Source organism: Quercus suber, unplaced genomic scaffold (assembly GCF_002906115.3).
Source record: "Quercus suber isolate HL8 unplaced genomic scaffold, Cork oak 2.0 scaffold_757, whole genome shotgun sequence".
NCBI lineage: Eukaryota > Viridiplantae > Streptophyta > Magnoliopsida > Fagales > Fagaceae > Quercus > Quercus suber.
The window spans coordinates 193,391-213,997 of record NW_027070193.1 but is presented as its reverse complement, the minus strand read 5'-3'; the positions used below and the strand labels follow the sequence as shown (position 1 = coordinate 213,997).

The 20,607-nt window shown below is 32.8% G+C and overlaps 2 protein-coding genes across 2 annotated transcripts; both read right to left on the bottom strand.

The window, feature by feature from the left end:
* Positions 1-13: 13 nt before the first annotated feature.
* Positions 14-4,322, bottom strand: LOC111982976 (auxin efflux carrier component 2). The gene is made up of 6 exons (XM_024014596.2): positions 2,848-4,322; positions 2,075-2,345; positions 1,396-1,481; positions 1,104-1,261; positions 382-458; positions 14-266 (listed from the first exon to the last, which is right to left on the bottom strand). The coding sequence occupies exons 1-6, from the start codon at positions 4,088-4,090 to the stop codon at positions 200-202; spliced, it is 1,902 nt and encodes a 633-aa protein (XP_023870364.2). The 5' UTR covers positions 4,091-4,322; the 3' UTR covers positions 14-199.
* A 4,185-nt stretch (positions 4,323-8,507) lies between these two features.
* On the bottom strand, positions 8,508-13,934 carry LOC111982962 (auxin efflux carrier component 2). The gene is made up of 6 exons (XM_024014581.1): positions 12,824-13,934; positions 12,463-12,664; positions 11,092-11,177; positions 9,577-9,734; positions 8,718-8,794; positions 8,508-8,574 (listed from the first exon to the last, which is right to left on the bottom strand). Exons 1-6 carry the CDS (start codon positions 13,932-13,934, stop codon positions 8,508-8,510), a joined length of 1,701 nt encoding a protein of 566 aa, XP_023870349.1.
* Between the last annotated feature and the right edge of the window lie 6,673 nt (positions 13,935-20,607).

Sequence of the window (20,607 nt, the reverse complement as noted above, 5' to 3'; positions counted from 1 at the left end):
TAAACGAAAGAACTTAAGGATCGAAGCAAATGCATGTTATATTTTCAATTCCAATGGTCACATATAGCTAGGGATGGTCACGATCTTATAAATTATATTCCAATGGCATTGTTCTTCCCCGGACATTTGCATATAATATGCCTAATTTGGATTTACAATACTATATTTGCTTTCCCTTGTCTTTACTTCTGTCCACAAGTTACAGCCCAAGAAGCACATAGTAAAGAACAGTTATGGGCAAGGCAACCAGCATTCCAAAAATAACTCTGCAAAAATAAATAAATAACACCAAAACTTATGTCAACTTTTTATCATCATTTGCTTGTTCTAATAATTAACTGAATTTTTTTTTTTTTTTAATATAGAAAACAGAAAACTTACGCAGTGCTAAGTACGTTGGCATGGACATTGTACTCCTTGGCAAATACAAAGGGAACGATTCCCTGGGGAAGAGCAGCCTGCGGATATGAAGTCAAAGTTGATCATTCTAGGTGAAGCAATCTTATCTTTGATTATCTTTAAAGATATTTTTTTTGAGAAGATAAAAAAAAAAAAAAAATGGAGGAAGAAAGATGCAGGAGAAATTGAGATTCGGATCATGGAAAATAAGGATGGGTGGGGTTTTTTTATTTTTATTTTTTGGTTTTCCATCCAAGTTCACAAAATTTATTCTTCAAATAAAGGGAAAGGAGGAAGAAAAATAGGGTGGGAGAGCACATTTAAAATTTTGCTCCAATTGAAATAAAATTTGAGTTACTATGAAATATATTTAAAAATATTTCTTATAATTAAAAACTAATAAGGACATAATAATAATTAATACAAAATTATTAATTCTTTTTTCTTCCCAATTAAATAAAAGAAATTTTTATACATTTTCTATATTCTCACCTTTAAAAAAAAAAAAAAATCTTATTTCTACTATAAAATAAACATAAAGAAAAATGTCAATCTTTTCATTTTTTTTTTTTTTGAAATTTCCATCCTCCTAATATTTTTCATTCTCTCACTATACTGTCCTCCCAACCTAATTACCTCCATCATATATATTAGCTTCCCTTATTTATTGACGAGGAAATACTTTCAAAAGTTAGATGGTATACCTGAACAATTGCAACATGCAAAAGCACCCCACGAAGACCAATAGCGATTGAGGTTGCTGCAATTACTGCTGGACCAGTTAAGAACCTAACAGCCATTGAAAATGCTGCCACGGATTTTCCACAAGCAATGATCTTTGGTTGTAAAGCCATAAACAAACCTAATTAATAAAAAATTACCCAGATTCGTCATTTGAAAGAAATTACTGCTAAGTATTTTTTTTCCCCAATATTAATCATAAGATTCATAACGTAGTAAATTCTTTGTGACGGGTCAGTTAGTTGAGGAAGGTACCTAGACTGAACATTGCCATTCCCAATCCTGCATCAGATAATATTGAAATGGATCCTTTGATGATTGTTGGCATTTGGATGTGATACCTAAGAACAAATTAGAGTAATTTATATTATTCCACACAGCAAAGTATATGAGATAATGAAGCAGATTTTCTTGAACCATGCATCCTAGACGTGAACCAACCATAATTTGTTGTGATATACCAGTTCCTTAATATTTAATTACCCTACAAATATAAAATAAAAGAAAATACAGTAATAAGATGTGCAGTAACACTCGAGATGGATAGACAAGCAACTCCGGAAAATTTTCTTAATTAAGGATGATGACAAGTAACAAGGACAATAAATATGTATATGGGTAGTGATTATCACACATAATGTGCACGGAGCAATTTTTAGATACTTCCAGAACATAAAAAATAATGTTCTCTCCTCTAACATTTATAATAGAATCTACTTAATAAATTTCAGAATACGCAAAATGATGCTCTCTCCTCTAACATTTATGGTAGAATCCACTTAATAAATTCATAATGGAGTACACCATGAATATAAGAGAAGGAGAGCACTATTCTTCTACGCTTCAAGACTGCTTAAGAATTTTCTGTATACACATGCATGCATGTTAATTGAAACTGTGCTTTGAAAACAGAATTTCAGTTAAATTGGGGTACCTGTATGAAACGAGAGACCATGTAAGGCCGATAAGACTTGAGTAGGTATTAGGGTTTCTTATAAGCTTCCTCCAAACCATGATAAGTACAAGCCTAGTCATGACACTTGCGGGAGGCATTTGGTGCTTCTTCGCTCCATCGCTTTCTTCCATATCCACTACTTTTTTCTGACATGTGTAAGGTGACCCATTTGTTGGGAACTTCAATCCTTCCTCTATTTCAAGCTCTGATTTGTCCCCATTAATTTTGCTTGCTGGACTGATATTGTCACCTGAATCATCATGAATGCCTTTATCTTAGTGATTTCAACAATAGAGAGACCCAAAAAAAAAGGTAATGAAAATTAAAAGACACAACACATTCATTCATTCATAAAATTAATTTCCATTAATCTAGGATTAGCATTTGAAGAACAAGCTGCATGTATGCACTGATAAGTGTTTTACTGTTTTTTAGCATTTGAAAATGGTAAAAGAAGTTTGACCGATAGCATGTAGTGTTGTACATCTTAAACTGAAACGGTTGATGTGAGTTTGCATTGCATGCAAATACATAATCAAAAAGAGACAAATGCGGTTGAAAGTTGAAAGTCCTGAATATATTAATTGGATAATAGTATGTACTAAAATTTAATTTACACATATATAAATAAGGAAAAATATTGTTACACTCTTGTTATTATATTTTATACACTACATAGGAACTCTCTTTGAAATCAGAAAATCATTTTTTTTTTATTATAAATAAAATCATCAAAACATTATTTCAGTTACCTCTTGAAACAGCGGTCTGAAGTTGAATGGCAGCTTTGGAAGGATCAAGGACCCCAAAGTCAGTGGAGGCAGCTCGATTGACTGCATGTCTGAGATTGCCTTCGGAAACTGGAGAAGCACTTGAGCTCCAAACAAACATGTGAAGCTCTTTGTTAGGCTGCACAGCCATCTCCTTCTTCCTTTGGACACCACTAGTACTAGACCCTGAAAATATAGGGTTTGGAGGAGGGTAATTACCCCCTGCAACTGTACCATTAACATTAAACAACTCACCACTCATACTCCTCGCTCCTCCTCTAGTTTTCTTCCCAAATTTGTTATTACTATTAAGAAGCTGCATATCATGATCATCAAAATTTGAAGTCCTTGGTGTTGCTCCTTTTGAAGACTCATAATTGTGTTTTGGACTTGGTGCTTTGCTACTAGCAAACATTGCATAGAAATCTGTCTGGTTAAAGCTTGAAGCTCTTGGTGTTGGCTCTCTGGAAGACTGTACTGAGTAGATCTCTACACCAGTAAGATTGGATGCTCGTGGAGTCATGGAACTTAGTCCAAGTCCATGGCCATGGGACTTGTTAAATGAGGAAACCATAGATGATGAAGCTGATGCAGCACCAGATCTTCTCACAACTACGTGAAGTTTTCCATCCTCACCGATCTCAGCATCAGCGAGTAATGGGTCACGACCGTTCAGTGAAACAACGTCAGACTCAACCTTGAAGGAAGTGATGGAGCCGGCAGTCTCTGGAAACTGCTCCGAAATGAGTAGCTTTGCACCTCTGAACTCAAACAAGAAAAGCATGAGAGTGTACCAAATAATACTCTGCAAAACCACAATCTGGACCATGAGATCTCCTGAGAAATCTCCATACATGGCCTTCAAGAGTGGGATTCCCATGACAAGAGTGTTGGGGAGAGTGGAGAGAGAGAAGAGGGTAATCATCCACTCAAGGCTGCCATTTTTGCTAAATGTTTGCCACAGAAAGAGAGCTGTAAGAATGACCATTTTTTGGAGACAATCAGCAGCAATGAAGCGATAGTTCATGGCATAAGGATTGTTGGAAGAAATGAAATGGAAGGAAAGTAATGGAACTGCAAACACAGCCACAAATCGGTTGATGCCAGAGCACTGGTCCGGTGTGAAGATTTTCCACCACCTCACCGATCCGTATGCTAAGAGCATAGCAACGTATAGAGGCACAATGGCCGCAAACACATCGTAAATGTCCTTACCACGAATCATATTGCTTGCTTAACTACGTACGTACTGGTACTGGAGATCATATATAACTAGTGGAGAGAAAGAGAGAGAGAGAGAGAGAGAGAGGGAGAGAAAGAGACAGAGAGATCGGGTCTCTTTTAATGTGCTTGTTCAAAGTATTCAGAACAAGAAACTCCTTTACCTCTTTATCAGTTTGACATATTGGTTTTATTTAATTTAGTTAACAACACTAGAGTCTTAAAAGGCTAAATCTGATTAGGGTACTGCCTATTACTCACATTTTTATATCAAATGCACTGAAATCGTGACCATAGTGTATTTCAAGTATGTGTAAAATTGTGTAATAGATTGTGTATACTAGCATATTTTTTTATTATTTTATTATATACTTCTGATTGCACGTAAAATTGTGTACGAAAATATTATTCTAATTATAATTTTAAAAATGAACTTGAAATCATATTTTAAAAATACAATTTTAGCTTAAAATTATGTATCTTAGGCGGTGTATACCTATCACCACTTGCCTGAAAAGGATTTGCCAACAATGCAAGATAGGAACCAGAGCGAGGAACAGCCTCGTCAACATCGCTGAAAGAGATTACTTTTTAAATCAGAAGTTGTCGTGAGAGGAAAAATTCGATCCTCTTCTGTGCGGTTGTGGGAACTAAAAACTCTCCAGAGTTTTTATTTTAAGAGTTTTTATTTTAAGAGAAATGTTATGTTTATAATAATTTTACAATAAATCATAGGTAGTTAGTTGTTATTGGTTTAAATTTAAAATTAACACTAAGATTACTTTTTTGCCCCAACAATAACAACCTGCTATTTAGAATTTGTTATAAAGATGTTGTAAATATATTATTTTTCTTATTATAAAATACTAATAATTAAGTGGGAGATTTAAACGTATATGAATATGCGTTACATTATATATATGTGCATGACTTTGACTCGTAAAGAAAAAATGAAGATGAGTCTGTATTTACTGCAGATAAACCTTACTCGACGCCACTGTACACGTTTAAGCACATGAGTTAAGCAATTTTGAGTGATCCGCGGTTGCAGCAAGATTCTGTCTCTATTTAATAAAGCTTGTTGTGGGAACTTGGACCCTGACTTTTATTATTGTTTCTTTTTAATATTACAGTTTCCAATGGAGACAACCTATTCCGTCAGAAACAAACACACAAACAAGTGGTTTCATATTGACAGTCTTGTTTAGAAAAATTTTAATTTTTTAACGGAATTGTATTTAACTTATTTTTTAAAATCTCAAAAAAAAAAACTTATTTAAAAAAAAATAAATATCAACTTTCCAAAAGTACATTTAATTTATATAAATTCGAACAAAACTAATAAAAAAAAAGGAGTATTGTATTTGCTAACTAAAATAAATGGCATTGTAAGAAAAATTATTTATATTTAGAAAATAAATATATTTTAGAACATCCAAAAATACATTATGAACTATATGAGATCTAGAGAATTTTTTTTTTCTACCTCTCTAATACTTAAGATAAAAATCAATGTTTGTTATAATTTAGTTAACAAATACCAATATGAGTGAATAAGTAAGCCAAACACTAAATGCTTCACAGTATTTTGAACTGGGAAAAAAAATGTGGTCCATTTAGTTTTATTATAGAAATTAGACCTTAAAATCTAAAGCTCTTGGTATAAATACCTTAAACTGAAAAGAGTTTTAGCATATATTACATTTGGCAAATTACAATTTTTTGATGAATTGGCAAAATTACAATTTAAAAATATTTTGTAGTTGTTGCATTCATTTGGCAATTAAAATGATGAAGTGCTTTTAAATGTGGGCAATAATGACAATGGAGGACATAATAATAGTAGTTACTAGTTAGTATTTCCATATATGTTTGTCAAATGTAAATCGTTATTTTATTTTATTATATATATTTTTTTGAGAAAATATTGTATTGTCTATGATATTCTATTATATTGTTATCGTAACATATACAAATACTTAATATAAATTATAAAAAATTATAGATATGTAAATATAAAATGTATATTTATTATATGTTTTAAATATATTCAACTAATGACTAATAAAATTATCAATTGTACAATTCCCAAAAAAAAAAAATTGAAGAAAATATTTAACAAAGTTAACTAAATAAATCAATTTTAAATATATTTATATGATCCATGGTCAAATTTTTCAAACTCAAAAGTGATTATACATAACATTTAAGATAAAATAATAGTCTTTCTCATATATTTACATCTTTCCTAATCAACTTCATCTTTGTTCCTTTCTCAGAAAGAAAAGAAAAGAAAAAAAAAAAAAAAAAAACTTCATCTTTAGTCCAAGTTAATGTTATAATTATTGATGCCATTTGAAAAAAAATCATATCATCATTGACATTTTCTTCTAATAAATTTTCTTAGTCATCACCAAAGTTTATTATCACTTTTTGAATTTTATATTTCTTTATGGCATTCAAGTTTCTTGGACTTATATTATTAATAACAAAAATTTAATTATATTATCATTTAATAAATTTTTTTGATAATCATTTTATCATTTAATACTTATTCATAATATAAAAAAAAAATTCATAAGTGTGAAAGTTAAGTGTTAAGTGTGGTCAAAAGTTTGTATGAGAGAGAAGGAAATAAGAAATACCTCATGTAGATGTTATTTTATCGGGTTCAATCAAGTCACCAAAATTTTTTTTGTTAAACAAGTCCAACAACTTGTTCAACTTAATTTAAAGCACAAATTTTAAGAAAAAAGTCCAATCTAAATTCATATATCTATGTGTAGGGACTCAATTTGGATTGGACCCAGAAAAAGGATGGGAATCTAACCCAACCAGCTCAAACAATACATTTTTAGAGAGTGGGATGAAGAATTAGGCCCTAACAGACAGGCAACTCTAAAAACAGGGATTCCAACCCTTTGGAGGCCGAGGCATCCAGGCAGCTTCTTAAGGTTGCTCCTCGGCGCTCATCCGAGGAGCTTCCTTCCCTTCCCCCTTCCCCCCCCCCCCCCACCACTTGGGGTTAGTCTCGGTCTGCCGAGGACAGGGATATCCTCGGCGGGGGTTCTAAGAGCTTGGGCCTTCATACATCGTCTTCGTACAATACTTCTTCCTCGGCATGGGCCCTGGGCCAGATGTGAAGTGGGCTGAGGTTACCAGGCCCATAGGCCCCACACTATGTATCATTCAATACATATAATTCATATGATACACATTTATATATCTTACAATTAAAGACCATAGTCAATACAATACTTTTTTAATATTTGATATGCATGGTACATTTTTATGTCATATCATAAAAAACTATGTTTTCATACTTGAATGGTGGATGCCCTAAAGGTATTGGTTTAGGAAATATTTTTAAAAATATTTTATGAAAAAATAAAAAAGTAATTAATTTTTTTGACATCTTTTTATATTTTCCATAGAAGTGGTATCAAAACTTTCTTAAAATAGTCCATAAACATATGTGTTAAAGACATTCGTTAACCAAACCCTTCCAATTAATAGCAATTATATTATTTGATAGTTGGGAAAGTGTGGACTTGAATCCTAAACATTTTTGTTGGAAAATAGTTGAGCTACAAGGTACATTAATCCTTGTGTGATCTTATTGTTAAATCATTTGACTAAATTATAAAACATAATTGTTAAAATTACAATTTGACATGCATGTTGTGTAATCCTAAAACCTTTATTTTTTATGATATTTTCTTTTTCCTCAATTTGATTTGTTTTTCTTAAATAAAACACAATATATCTTCAATTAATTTGTATCGTTTTAATTTATTTTTTCTTTTAGATCTTCAATCGACACATTTCCCTTTGGATTTGACTTAGAACTCACCAAGACCAAGTTATTATCAATCTTACCCTTGGAAGTATTATTGAAGTCTCAACACTTTTTATTCAAAATTCATTTTCCATATTAGGTTACCCCTAAAAATGAATTTATATTATTAAAAAGTGTTAAGGTTTATCATACAACACATTCAAGAAAACATAAACTAATCCAGGAAAATTATAATGAATAATTGATTTGAAATATGAATACAAACCAATATTAATTCGATGTGTGTGTGTGTATATATATTTCTTTTATATATTTAGTTAGATTTCACCTCACTAAGAAAAATATTAACTTTGCCAATGACTACTTTCTACCTAGTAATTCTACAAACACCAAAATTGTCATAGAAAATTTCACTTGCCCTCTTAGTCCTATTCACCACAAAACAAAAGGAAAAGAATTATGTGAAAAAGTCAGTGAAAATTTGGGAAGTAACAGACTTTTTGATTCATATAACTGGGTAAGATAGCAAAAGTAATTAAATACGTAGAGTCCAACAATGAGAAATCAAATCAGATGGTGTCCATCCTCCTAAGCCTAACTTGGATTTACATTCAATCAGAACTCAAAGCCCAAGAAGTACATAGTAAATAATTGTAACGGGCACGGCAAGGATCAATCCAAAAATAACCCTGCAAAAATTGTAACACCAGGATTAACTTATGGTTATTATTATCATTCTAATTCATTACTCTATACCCACATATTTTCTTATATAAGATTTTCTTCCAAATCTTAACTAAGAAAAATCCAAAAAAAAAAAAAAAAAACTTACGCAGTGCTAATCATGTCTGGATGAACATCATACTCCTTGGCATACACAAAGGGAACAACTGCTAAGGGAAGAGCAGCCTGTGACAAGAGGTAAAGGTTGAAAATAGCAAGTTTGTTATTCTTAGAATTGTTTATGTAACTATAACACATCCGGTATTTTCAAGAGTTTCTCTTAAAGAGTTAGAATATTAGTATTCGCATAAGCTCGTGCAAATATTTTTGTCTATTTTAGTATAAGAATTTATTTATTTTTATTTTACATACTCACTTTTTAAAATATCTCATATTATGATTATCTACTTTTAAAATTTCAATTTTTTTAATTATTTTTCTTTCTTCACACACAACAACCATTATCTTTCTCTCAAAAAAAAAAAAAAAAATCATTATCCACTATTTTTCTTGATTCTCAAAATACATAAAGAAAGAATAAAAAACTATAATACCATATATCTACACGGTTAATATAGCAATCATATATTTTTACACAATTTTGTATGGTTTGAAGTAGGTGATTTTTGGGCTTGGGTTGGCTAACATGCAATATTTTTTTATAATACAAACACTAATGCGAGTGCTCAAACATCCCTCCGTTGGGAAGTAATGTTATGAACTAAGGAAGTCTAAACATAATTTTGGATATAAACAATGCTACAGCATAATTTTAAAAGAATTAAATGAAATATTGTGGAATGGAAGGTTTAATTAATGTCAAGGTTTTGCGGAGTTTATTTGTTCATAGATTAACTGAATTAATTAATTAATATAAATATCAGAGAATGCGTGCCTTCAATTTTAGTTTTTTATTTATTTATTTATTTATTTATTTTTTAGAATCCTTTCAATTTTAGTTGGTGTACCTGAACAATTACAATTTGCAAAAGAACTCCACGAAGACCAACAGCTAAAGAGGTTGCCGCAATTACTCCAGGGCCGATCAAGAACCTAACAACCATTGTAAACGCTGCCATGGGTTTTCCACAAGCAATGAACTTTGGCTGTAAAGCCATGAATAGACCTGGTAAAGCAATTAATATATAATTGGTTCATTACTTGAAAAAAAATATATAAAAAAATAAATAGGAATTGACATAAAAAGGTTTAGATTTTATACCTTAGATTAGATCTTATCTTTTTCGATTAAAGTTACAAATTTATGAAACTATTTAAATTTGAATCCCATAAGCACATTCTTTATTGAGGGCAGTAATGATTAATGAAGCATGAAAACAAAAAGGAAAACCCTATAAATCGCTTTCTTACTCCAAGGGTACGTTTGGTACACTAAATAGGGATTACGACATGAGTTATAATATTTATTACTAGGAATAAAATGTGTTGTAATGTAATAACTAAACATATTCATTAGTTTGGTTGTGAATTATAATATTAGAATGAAACTTAACATTTATTACAGTCTACTAAACATACCCTAACTAAGTATTTGGTTAGGGGATAAAAAAGTGGAGGATAGAAATAGTCAGAGGAAAAAAAAGTGGGGGATAAAAAATAATTAGTTTCTCCTCATTTGTGTTTATTTGGGAGCGTGGAAAAGTTGAGAGAAGGAAGACTCTTTATTTGGTTGAGAAGAAAAATGAGACGTAAAGAAATGTAGCTTGTATAAATTTACTCTTATACCCCTGTTATATAAATAAAAAATTTTAATAGCTTATAAAAAGTAATTTTAAAAAAAAATACATAAACTTACAAACTAATAAAACATTCAAAAAAAAAAAAAAAACCCAAACAAACAGACACAAAAAGAGGTAAATGAGTCATTCCCATCTACCCCATTTTCTCCTCTATTTTCTTCCCAAATTGGGGAGATTGTTTTTTAGTGGGTCAAGAGAGAAAACACTCGAGTCCCGCCAAAATCATCACTTTCCCCTTCCAACCAAACAACCAAAACTACCATTTTCTCCCCTATATATTTTTGTCTCCCATTTTCCATCCTTCCCCAAATCACCTCAACCCAAATGGACACCAAATGAAGTTTTCTCTTTCCACCCTCTCTTTCAATAGCTGGGAAATTGATTTATGAATAAGTTTTAATTAAGTGAAATGTAAAGTTTAATTAATAATTTCCTGCTTTTCTTTGCTTTATTATTGCCCATAATAACGAAAATGAATAACAAATATTGACAAAAACTTCAAATTGAAATAATTTCATAATAAATTTAAGACTTTATTAATTGACAAAATTATAAATCTAAGACCTAATAAAAAATATGGTGTAAAGTTTGGGCATTTTTTTTAATTGCAAAATAAAATAAAGTAAGAAAAAAAAGGAAGGAAAAAAGAAAAAGAAGAAGAAAAAGAAAAAAGAAGAAGAAGGAAACAATATGCAATGTGAAGCATTAGTTGCAAAAGGGTACCTAAACTGAATTGAGCCATTCCCAGGCCTGCGCTCGATATCATTGTTATGGATCCATCTATGATTGTTGGCAATTTAATGTGACACCTAAAATGCAAGAGTGTTAAGAAATTTAATCATATATTGTAATAAAAGTTGGATTTTATAAGTATCACTATCACCTTTTTTTTTTTTTTTATTATTTTTTCCTTATAATATAAAAAATCAAAGGAGATTTATTATTAAAGTACTCCTGTTAAAACTCAATTAGTAAAAGTTTATGCATTATTATTATTTGGATAAAATCCTACTTGCTTTTACCATGTAACTTGAAATACTATCTTTTTATTGTAAATTTTCAAAAACATTATAGAAAATCCTTCTTTAGTTTACATATAATTTAACTTCCAAATTAAACAACAGGCCAATCTAAAAGTAATAGACGAATTAATTTTGTTATGGGTGAAACTCTATTACTAAAATTCCAATAAGTTTAAATTATAATTTGAATTATATTTTTATTACTAAAAATTTTAAATTTTAAAGGAAATTTCAATATTTATTTTAAATTATTTTAACTTTTTTTTAATAGTCTTCTGTTTTGACGGAAAATCTGTCGTCGATGTTAGATTTTTTTTTTTGGAAAACCGTTGATGTTAAACTTTTTTTTTTTTTTTTTGAGAAAGTGTTGATGTTAGACTTTGGTCATATGATTTAACATTTAAAAAAAAAAAAAAATTAACCAGGCTACTTGTAAATTCCTATGATATATAAATTGAACTAACCCGTGCATCAAACGGATATATTTCTTGTGATGGATTAAATTTGACATCCTCTATGACAACTTAGCTGGAGAGAACAGTGTCTATGCTCAGCCTTGAGAGTCTATACGCAGAAGCCAGCACAGTTATTTAATTTTATTGTATCGCAATGATTTGCAATAAATGAATTATTTCTCTAAAACAAAGCTATATATATATATATATATTTTTTTTTTCTTTTTGAAAAAAACAAAGCTATATTTATGATCGAGCTGTAATATATGGTGCCTACTGCCTAAATCAAAACCGAAAACTATAATTCTGTGGAACAAATATAAGAATTTGGAAGTGGAAATAAGAGACACAGAATGAATTAGCTATAGAAAAAGGGAAGCATACATACATACATACATACATATATATATATATATGTATGTATGTATATATATTGTAATGAAGTATTCGTTGTCATTGGTTATTTAAAAAATGAAAAATGCGCAATATAGGCACCAAAGAATTTCATAGACCTGTAAGAACAACTATAAATCTAAATTATCTAATAGTATTAATTTATGGCAGCGTGTATACACTTAGGTGTGTGATAATCATTATTTTGAAATTTTCTTGAGTACCTGAATGCTATTAAGGACCATATAAGGCCCAAAACACTTGCGTAGGTACTAGGGTTTCTTATAAGCTTCCTCCAAACCATGATGAATACAAGCCTAGTTATGACACTTGTGGGCGGCATCTGAAGTTGTTTCCTGTGAAACGTACTTGCCTTGAAGTCAGCCTCTTCCTCTAGATCAAGCTCCCTATCCCTGGTGATTTTCCCTGCAGATAGCTCATATACCTCAAAGGTTTCAATTGATTATCGATGATGAACTCCTCTTTGATATGTGATCATGAAGTAAAGAACTTTGATCATTTGATATAATCAATGTCCGAAAGCAATATTAATTTCACAAAAATCACAAAGAAAAGGTAGTTCACCTTCTGGCGCAGTACTAGTAGTGCTGAAAGCATATCTGCCATTGTTATGCACATCAGAAACTGGTGAAGAACTAGTGCTCCAAACAAACATGTGAAGCCCCTGCTTGTTATTAGGAACATCAAACCCACCACCACCACCACCACCACCACCAATACTGAAACTGTGTTTCATCTTTCGATAATTACTGCTAGGCGTAGACCCCCAAAGCATCAGATGATCTGGTGATGCGTAAGGTGAAAATCGATCTCGGGTCCTTGTGTAACCATGTTTTGGACTTGACTCCATGTATCCAAACATAGGGTGCAGAAAATTCCCATCTGTTTGGCTAAAGCTTGAAGTTCTTGAAATGGAACGGTAGGGTTCTTGTGGAGTAGATTGTACTGAGTAAATCTCTACACTATTGACTGGGTTTGATGTTTGCGGTCTTTGGGTAAGGGAACCCACGCTGGAACGGGAATACATTCCAACGGAACTATTAATCGAAGATCGTCTCAAAACCACGTGAAGCTTTCCGTCGTCACTGATCTCAGTCTCCGCCTCAATTGGGTCTTGACCACTGAGCGAAATAAGGTCGGACTCAACCTTGAAGGAGGCGATGGATCCTGCAGTCTCAGGAAACTGCTCAGCAATGAGGATCTTTGCAGCTCTGATCTCAAACAAGCAGAGCGAGATATTATACCAAATAATAGCCTGAAGAACCACAACCTGGACCATAAGACTTCTAGAGATCTCTCCGTACATGGCTGTCATGAGAGGTATTCCTATGAAGAGATTGTTAGGGAGGGTGGAGAGTGAGTACATGGTGATGGTCCATTCAATGCTGCCCTTTTTGCTCAAAGCTTGCCATAGAAAGAGAGCTACAAGAATGACCACTTTTTGAAGAGAGTCTCCAGCGATGAACCGAAAGTTCATGACATAAGGGTTGTTGGTGGCAACAATGTGGAAACAAAGTAATGGAACCGTAAACATCGCCACAACGCGGTTGATGCCTGTGCACTGCTCCGGTGTGAATATTTTCCACCACTTAACCGAGGCAAAACCTAATAGCATAGCAAAATATAAGGGCACAATGGCCGCAAATATATTGTAAAGCCCCGTACCAGTGATCATGGCTTACAATGAGAAAGAGGGCTAATTGAGCTAGATGGGAAGATTCTTCTTTCAAAGACCGGAAACAAAGTGGTTCTTCCAGTTTGATGCGTTTTTCTGAGGGCCTACTTGGGATTTTGATGCAGGAACAGGATCGAAAAGACAATAAATAAAAGAATGTATTTTTAACAGGTTGCTAGGACATTTGGTGGCAGATTTCATCCCAAAATGTGCAAGAATTTGGAGATTTTGGGTTTATGAACTTAGCTTTTACGCTCAGATTTTACAATAAATGCATTTATTGCCAAAATAAACATATTCCTTGCCACTAGTCTTATTCATTGCACATTAGTTCAGGTAAATTCCTTAATGAAACGATGGCAGGCATATATATATGCATTAATCTTCTTCTTTTTCTTTTTTTTTTTTGGATAGAAAATGCCACATGTATAAATAAAGATCAGGATGCAAGATGGGAACTAGCCACCATCGAATTGTCCAGTACAAGAAGCCCCCCTAACACCATTTGAGAGAAGAGGGAAAATAAAACCACTGGGGGGAACCTTCCAATGGAAACAGGAAACTGTCCCAAAATGAAAACTACTGGAGAAAATTAAAACCTTACCAATGAAACAAATCTACTATAGCAAGGGAATTTTTACAATTTTAGGAAAAACGTTTTCCTAGACTTAACTATTCGTAGAAAGCTTACAGAGAAAGCTTTTCATTACACTAGAATCTCTGAACTTCTTAACTATATGAAGTGCCTTCATGGATGACGCACTCATGATCACAACTAGAACCTCTAACTGAATTCAAGAATCTCTTGAATGTTTTCTTTACAATAGCAAGTCTTTGGTTGGAGCTATAGCTTCAGCTTTTTCATCAACTAATCTTCAGATCTACTTGAAACCTTTCAATACGGCGAATTTAAGAAAAACTTTACACAGCCCTATTCTCACAAATAGAGCTTTTTAAGATCATCTCTAGGGATGACTTATAATATCCCTTTTATATCCCAACAAGTAGAGCTCAAATTAGGCTTGAAACGAACTAGTTATTGGACTTTTTGTATTTTCGTATTTTTGCTAATTCGCTGGAGTAAGAGGAAATAGAAACTTCACTTTCAAGCTTCGATTGATCGGGTCGAATCGAGGCTATAGTCAAGTGCAATCAAGGTGGAGTTAGGCATGAAGTCGAGGTCATTGAAATTTCACTTTTCTTGAGTTGTTCTTAAGTATCCTTTACGTCTTCAACTTAGTCTTCAATTACTATTTTAAGACATGTCAAAACTCACAACTAAACACACAATTTGGCCCATTTGACAACATTAAAACATAGATACCTAACAACTTTTTCCATATACAAATAGAACATGTACCTGTAGACAAATAATAAGTAAATTAAAATATAACCCCACAAACTCAATCACTATTCAATCAAATCAAAAACATTGAAAGACTTATCCCTAACTAAGAATACATTCAATTCAGACCTAGCTAGTACAAACACCCATTTTTTACACCCTCCAATAATAACATGACACATCAGCATTTCACTAAACAATGAAATAGAGTCACCACACACAATCACTACTTTTTAAAATCCAATATCATAAATTAAAAAATTTCACCTCCCAAACAACCAAAGAAACAGAAACCTACAACCACCAGAGACCTCCAACGCAATGACCTTAACAGCCTGAGATTTTATTTATTTTTCATTTTTTATTTTTTTTGGAGATGAAGGTGAAGAGAGTGAATTCTAAGGAAAAAAAAAATCTATAGGGAGTAAGTTATCCGATCATTTGAGATGAAGGTGAAGGAGAACTCAGAATCAAACTCAATGGCATAGTCCAAGTTGGAGATAGGTGGTGACTCATCCAAGTTGCCTACAGACTCAGTGGTAGAGTGCAGTGCTCAATTAGTCTGACAAGGAAGAGGAAGAGGCAGTGAGGAATTGCTAGAGACCGTTGAGGTTGCCGTAAAAAGAAATGCTGGCGATATCTAAGGTGGTTGGAGGTTGGAAACGCTTGGTTCTTTAGTCTTGTGGGAACTGAAAATTTTCATCATGTAGTTTTCTTTCTTTTAATTAATTTATTTATGAAATTGGGTTTTAAGAAGTGGTAATTGTATGTGGTAGGTCTATTTCATTGTTTTACTAAAATGTTGATTGCATGTTGTTATTGGAGAGTATAAAATGAGGGGTTTGCACCAGGCCCGAATTGAATGCGTTCTCTTCATAATTTAATCTCAAAGATGATAAGAGAAGAGGTTTCTTTTTCCATTTTTAGTCAATAACCTGGCAGTGCAATTTGGGGACCTTTGGCATCACTTCTCGATGGCAATGGGCTCCAACCGAGAACCATTATATGAGAGAGAGAGAGAGAGAGAGAGAGAGAGAAGGATTTACGAAGATGAGAATTACATAATAAAAACCACTGATGTAGATCTCCATGTTTTACCAGTCATTATAGAACCATATCATAGAATAAATGTCATCAAGTGAAATTCTATCATATTTATCAAATAGAAAAAGTCTCAAATTACCAATAATGATGATGCAAGAAAAAATATAGCATCTTCTAGAATGAACGAAAGTCAAAAAGTGCTCAAAAGTATTCTGTACCCATTGCTAAAGCATGATATACCTTCATTTTTTTTAGAGAGCCAATTATAACTTACCCACCTGTAGTCTGATCAAAATTTAAGTTGCGTATTTATAATTTAAAATTTGATACTTTATCTACCTTAGGCAGTTAAAGTTATGTAACTCACATATTTTAAATATGTGATTTTGCTAACTTTTAAGTCTTCTAAAAAAAAAACACACACACACATACAAAAACAAGACAAAAAAAGATCAAAAAGGGAGGGCTTTGTAAAAATTAAGAACCATGATAATCTCTTTTCCCCCACATTCCATTCATCAAAGCTCCAGCCAAAAGAACTTCTTTCCTTATGTTGGAGATGAATTTTCCTATAAGCAATATACGTTCACTGCCAAGCCTTCCCCTCCAAATTAAAAAACTAACAAATAAATGCACACAAAACCCACCAAAACAAAGGGGAGATAAAGTCATATTTTAGTCAAAAGTTAGTAATGAAAATAAGATCCTCTCTAATAAGCTTGATCGAATCAGCAAGTCAATTCCTTCATAATAAACAATCAAAACTCAGCACTTGATGCTATTTTTGCACCTAAGCTGTATGCCTCCTAACAAATAATTATATTTCAACATCCACTTGCTAACCTCCTAAGTTTCGCAGCTTGTGCAAATGTGGATGGCCTGCAATTAACAAAGAAGCAAATCATATTGTATTGTCAATTTCAAACCAATATAACCCAAAAGGAAGGAATATATGCTCAATTTTTTCAAACAAACATGAAACTAAACAGAAGCTAATCATATCAAATAAGAAGCTATAAACATCATAACAAAACAATTCTAAATGCCAGCGGCATTGACAACAAACTTTGATATGATGGATTTCGACAGCGAGGTTGGAGAAAAGACTTTCCATAAACCTCTAGAATCACTCACTATGACAAGGAGCTCACCTCTTTGAAGAGTTGCTTCACCTCTCCACGCAGCTGGATTATTGTAGCATTAGTAAATCCTCCCTGGAAGAAATCACATGACCAAAAAAGAGTATTTTAATAACAGACAACTTAGGTATAAACCGACAACTTAAGTATAAACCCCCCCTATCTTTTGATCTTGTTTTGTCTTGTTTTTTTTTTTTTATGTTTTTTATGTTTTATGAAGAGAATGACATAAAAGTAGAACAAAATTACATATTTAACCTTATTTTTAATAGATGTGGATTACAAAACTCTAACTGAGCTAATTTTAAGTGGATAAAGTGTCAAATTTCAAATCATAAGTAAGCAACTTAAATTTCGGTCAAACTACAAGTGGATAAGTTATAATTTGCCATATTTTATATATTCATATCTCATACATTCCAACCACTGAGCTAATTTGCCATAATTGCAATTATTTAACTGAAGAACTTAGAGCATCTCCAATAGATGCTCTATATCTATTTTTTGGAGCAAAAACACCACTGTTCAAACTCCATTCACACTCCAACAGATTCTCCATCTTTATTTTTTAGATTAGCTTTGCTACAGTGCTTCTCTACAAATAGAGAATACTGTAGCTTTTACTATTCATTCTTCAAATGTTTTTTTTTTCTATTATAGTAATCAGATATTGAATAAAAAAAAAATATTAGAAGATGTATAGTTGTTAAAAAAAGAATAAAGAATGAATAAAAAAATAATATTTAAATGAGGTGGAGAAAAAGGATATAGAATCTGTTGGAAAGTATATTTGAAAAAGTAAATAGGTAAAAGCTAAATGTCACTGTTCATTGTCCAAACAGTACAAAATTTTGGCTAATCTGCTAGAGATGCTCTTATGATTAACTTTTCAAAAAACTTCCAAAAGAACAATTGGAACAATATATTTCAATTTTTTATTTTATTATGTTCAATGTTATGTATTCTTATTTTTGCCCTAGTGGATCTCTCTCTCCCATTTACTAAGTTTCTATTAGGTATCAGAACTTGAATGCAAATTTTTCTTTGTTTTTTAAAACCTAAAAAATGGTGAGTCCCACTTTTAAATCATGTGATTAGAATGAGTTTTAGAATATGGTTTTCAAAATATAGTGTTAAAATATTATGGTAAATATTTTAACAACTCTTAAAACAGATCTTAGTGGAATTATGGTAAATATTCTAAAGGGTAAAATACTATTTTGGTCCTTAAATTTTATTAAAAGTTTGTTTTTCATTCCTAAACTTTAAAAAGTTCTTTTTTCATCCCTAAACATTGTAAAGAGTTTTTTGAATAGTTTAGGGATTATGGTGGGCTTTTTTTGTGTTTTGGTTTGATTTCCCCTACTGTACTAAGGCCCGTGATTCTAAGGTAGAAGAGTTGGGACTGGCCTAATTGAAATACACCTTAGGCCATCTTGTACGCAAATTAGACCATCCCAATACAGACGTGTCCTGGTAGGATCCTGGAACGTACCACGTGTTCACAGCAAGAAAAACTGTTACAAATTTTACAGTAGGAAACACAATACAGCAAGATAACTAAAACATTGCTATTAATAACAATAATACACAAATAACACAGCAAGGGAGGATAGAGAAATAAAATTACGAATAACAAGATCACAGCCAAAAGTGTAGCAATAAGATAACAAATTAGTCATTGATCAACCAAAACAAAGAAAGAGGATTCATCTGCCGAAGGAATGGACTTAGCTCTTTAGCAGACACAAGCCCAAAAAGGGAACCGATCTCCAATGTGGGTAAAAATCCTATCGTAAAAGTTACACATTTTGAAAAAATGACCTAGATTAGGAATGATAACGGGTCGGGTTTGGGGCGGGTTTTTCTATACTCGAACCTGACCCGCGGGCCCGCTACCATAACCCAAACCCAGCCCATTTTAATAAACGGGTTCTTTTCTCCACCCCAAACCTACCCCGTCGGGCCCCCACGGGCCCCATCCTTATGCCTAGCCCAGCCCAAAATCATAAACAAAAATTTTGATTTATGATTTTTTAGCCCAAAATCACAAACACAAATCCAAACACAATCACAAACACAAATTTCGGATCTATGATTTTCCCTTTCAAAATCATAAACCAAACACAAATTTCAGATTTATGATTTTCATTTTTCCCTTTCAGAAATCATAGACACAAACACAAACTCACATGATTGAGGTGAACTAAACCCAAAAAAAAAAAAAAAAAAAATGGAGAATGAGGTGGAGTGAGGTCGTGTCACACTTGTGGCCATGGGCGAGGAAGATGGCAGAGGATTGTGTGACAATGCGACATCGGTGACAGCGAGGATGAAACGGAGTTGAGAGAGTAGAGAGCTATGCGGCGGCGGCGGTTGCGGCCTCTGCCCGTGCTTGACTGCTTGTGGGCTTATGGCCGTGTGAGTGAGAGAGCTGAGAGATGAAGAGGGAGAGGCAGCCGTGTGAGATAGTGAGTGAGAGAGCTGATGGTGTGAGTAAGATTGAGCTGTAGAGATGAGAGGCGGAGGTGTGAGCTGAAATGAGGAGAGGAATAGAAAATTTAGGGTTTTTAATTTTATATATATATATATATATAAGGGTATTTTAATAACTATATATATATATATAACCAGGTCAATAAAAAAAAAAAAAAAAAAAATGGAGAATGAGGTGGAGTGAGGTCGTGTCACACTTGTGGCCATGGGCGAGGAAGATGGCAGAGGATTGTGTGACAATGCGACATCGGTGACAGCGAGGATGAAACGGAGTTGAGAGAGTAGAGAGCTATGCGGCGGCGGCGGTTGCGGCCTGTGCCCGTGCTTGACTGCTTGTGGGCTTATGGCCGTGTGAGTGAGAGAGCTGAGAGATGAAGAGGGAGAGGCAGCCGTGTGAGATAGTGAGTGAGAGAGCTGATGGTGTGAGTAAGATTGAGCTGTAGAGATGAGAGGCGGAGGTGTGAGCTGAAATGAGGAGAGGAATAGAAAATTTAGGGTTTTTAATTTTATATATATATATATATATAAGGGTATTTTAATAACTATATATATATATATATATAACCAGGTCAAGTTCGGGTTTGGGTTCAGGCTAGGTTTTGGAAAAAATCTGGACCCAACCTGGACCCGTTTCAAGGTTTTTTTTTAA

What these genes read in the sequence shown, in the direction of transcription:
- LOC111982976 (XM_024014596.2), bottom strand. Translation starts at nt 4,090, where the DNA reads ATGATTCGTGGTAAGGACATTTACGATGTGTTTGCGGCCATTGTGCCT. An exon ending in TCAGACCGCTGTTTCAAGAG is followed by an intron (nt 2,346 to 2,847) that starts GTAACTGAAATA and finishes ATGATGATTCAG; the next exon opens with GTGACAATATCAGTCCAGCA. An exon ending in TGGTCTCTCGTTTCATACAG is followed by an intron (nt 1,482 to 2,074) that starts GTACCCCAATTT and finishes ATTTGTTCTTAG; the next exon opens with GTATCACATCCAAATGCCAA.
- LOC111982962 (XM_024014581.1), bottom strand. Translation starts at nt 13,934, where the DNA reads ATGATCACTGGTACGGGGCTTTACAATATATTTGCGGCCATTGTGCCC. An exon ending in AATGGCTCAATTCAGTTTAG is followed by an intron (nt 9,735 to 11,091) that starts GTACCCTTTTGC and finishes TTGCTTTACCAG; the next exon opens with GTCTATTCATGGCTTTACAG. An exon ending in CCAGACATGATTAGCACTGC is followed by an intron (nt 8,575 to 8,717) that starts GTAAGTTTTTTT and finishes CAATTTTTGCAG; the next exon opens with GGTTATTTTTGGATTGATCC.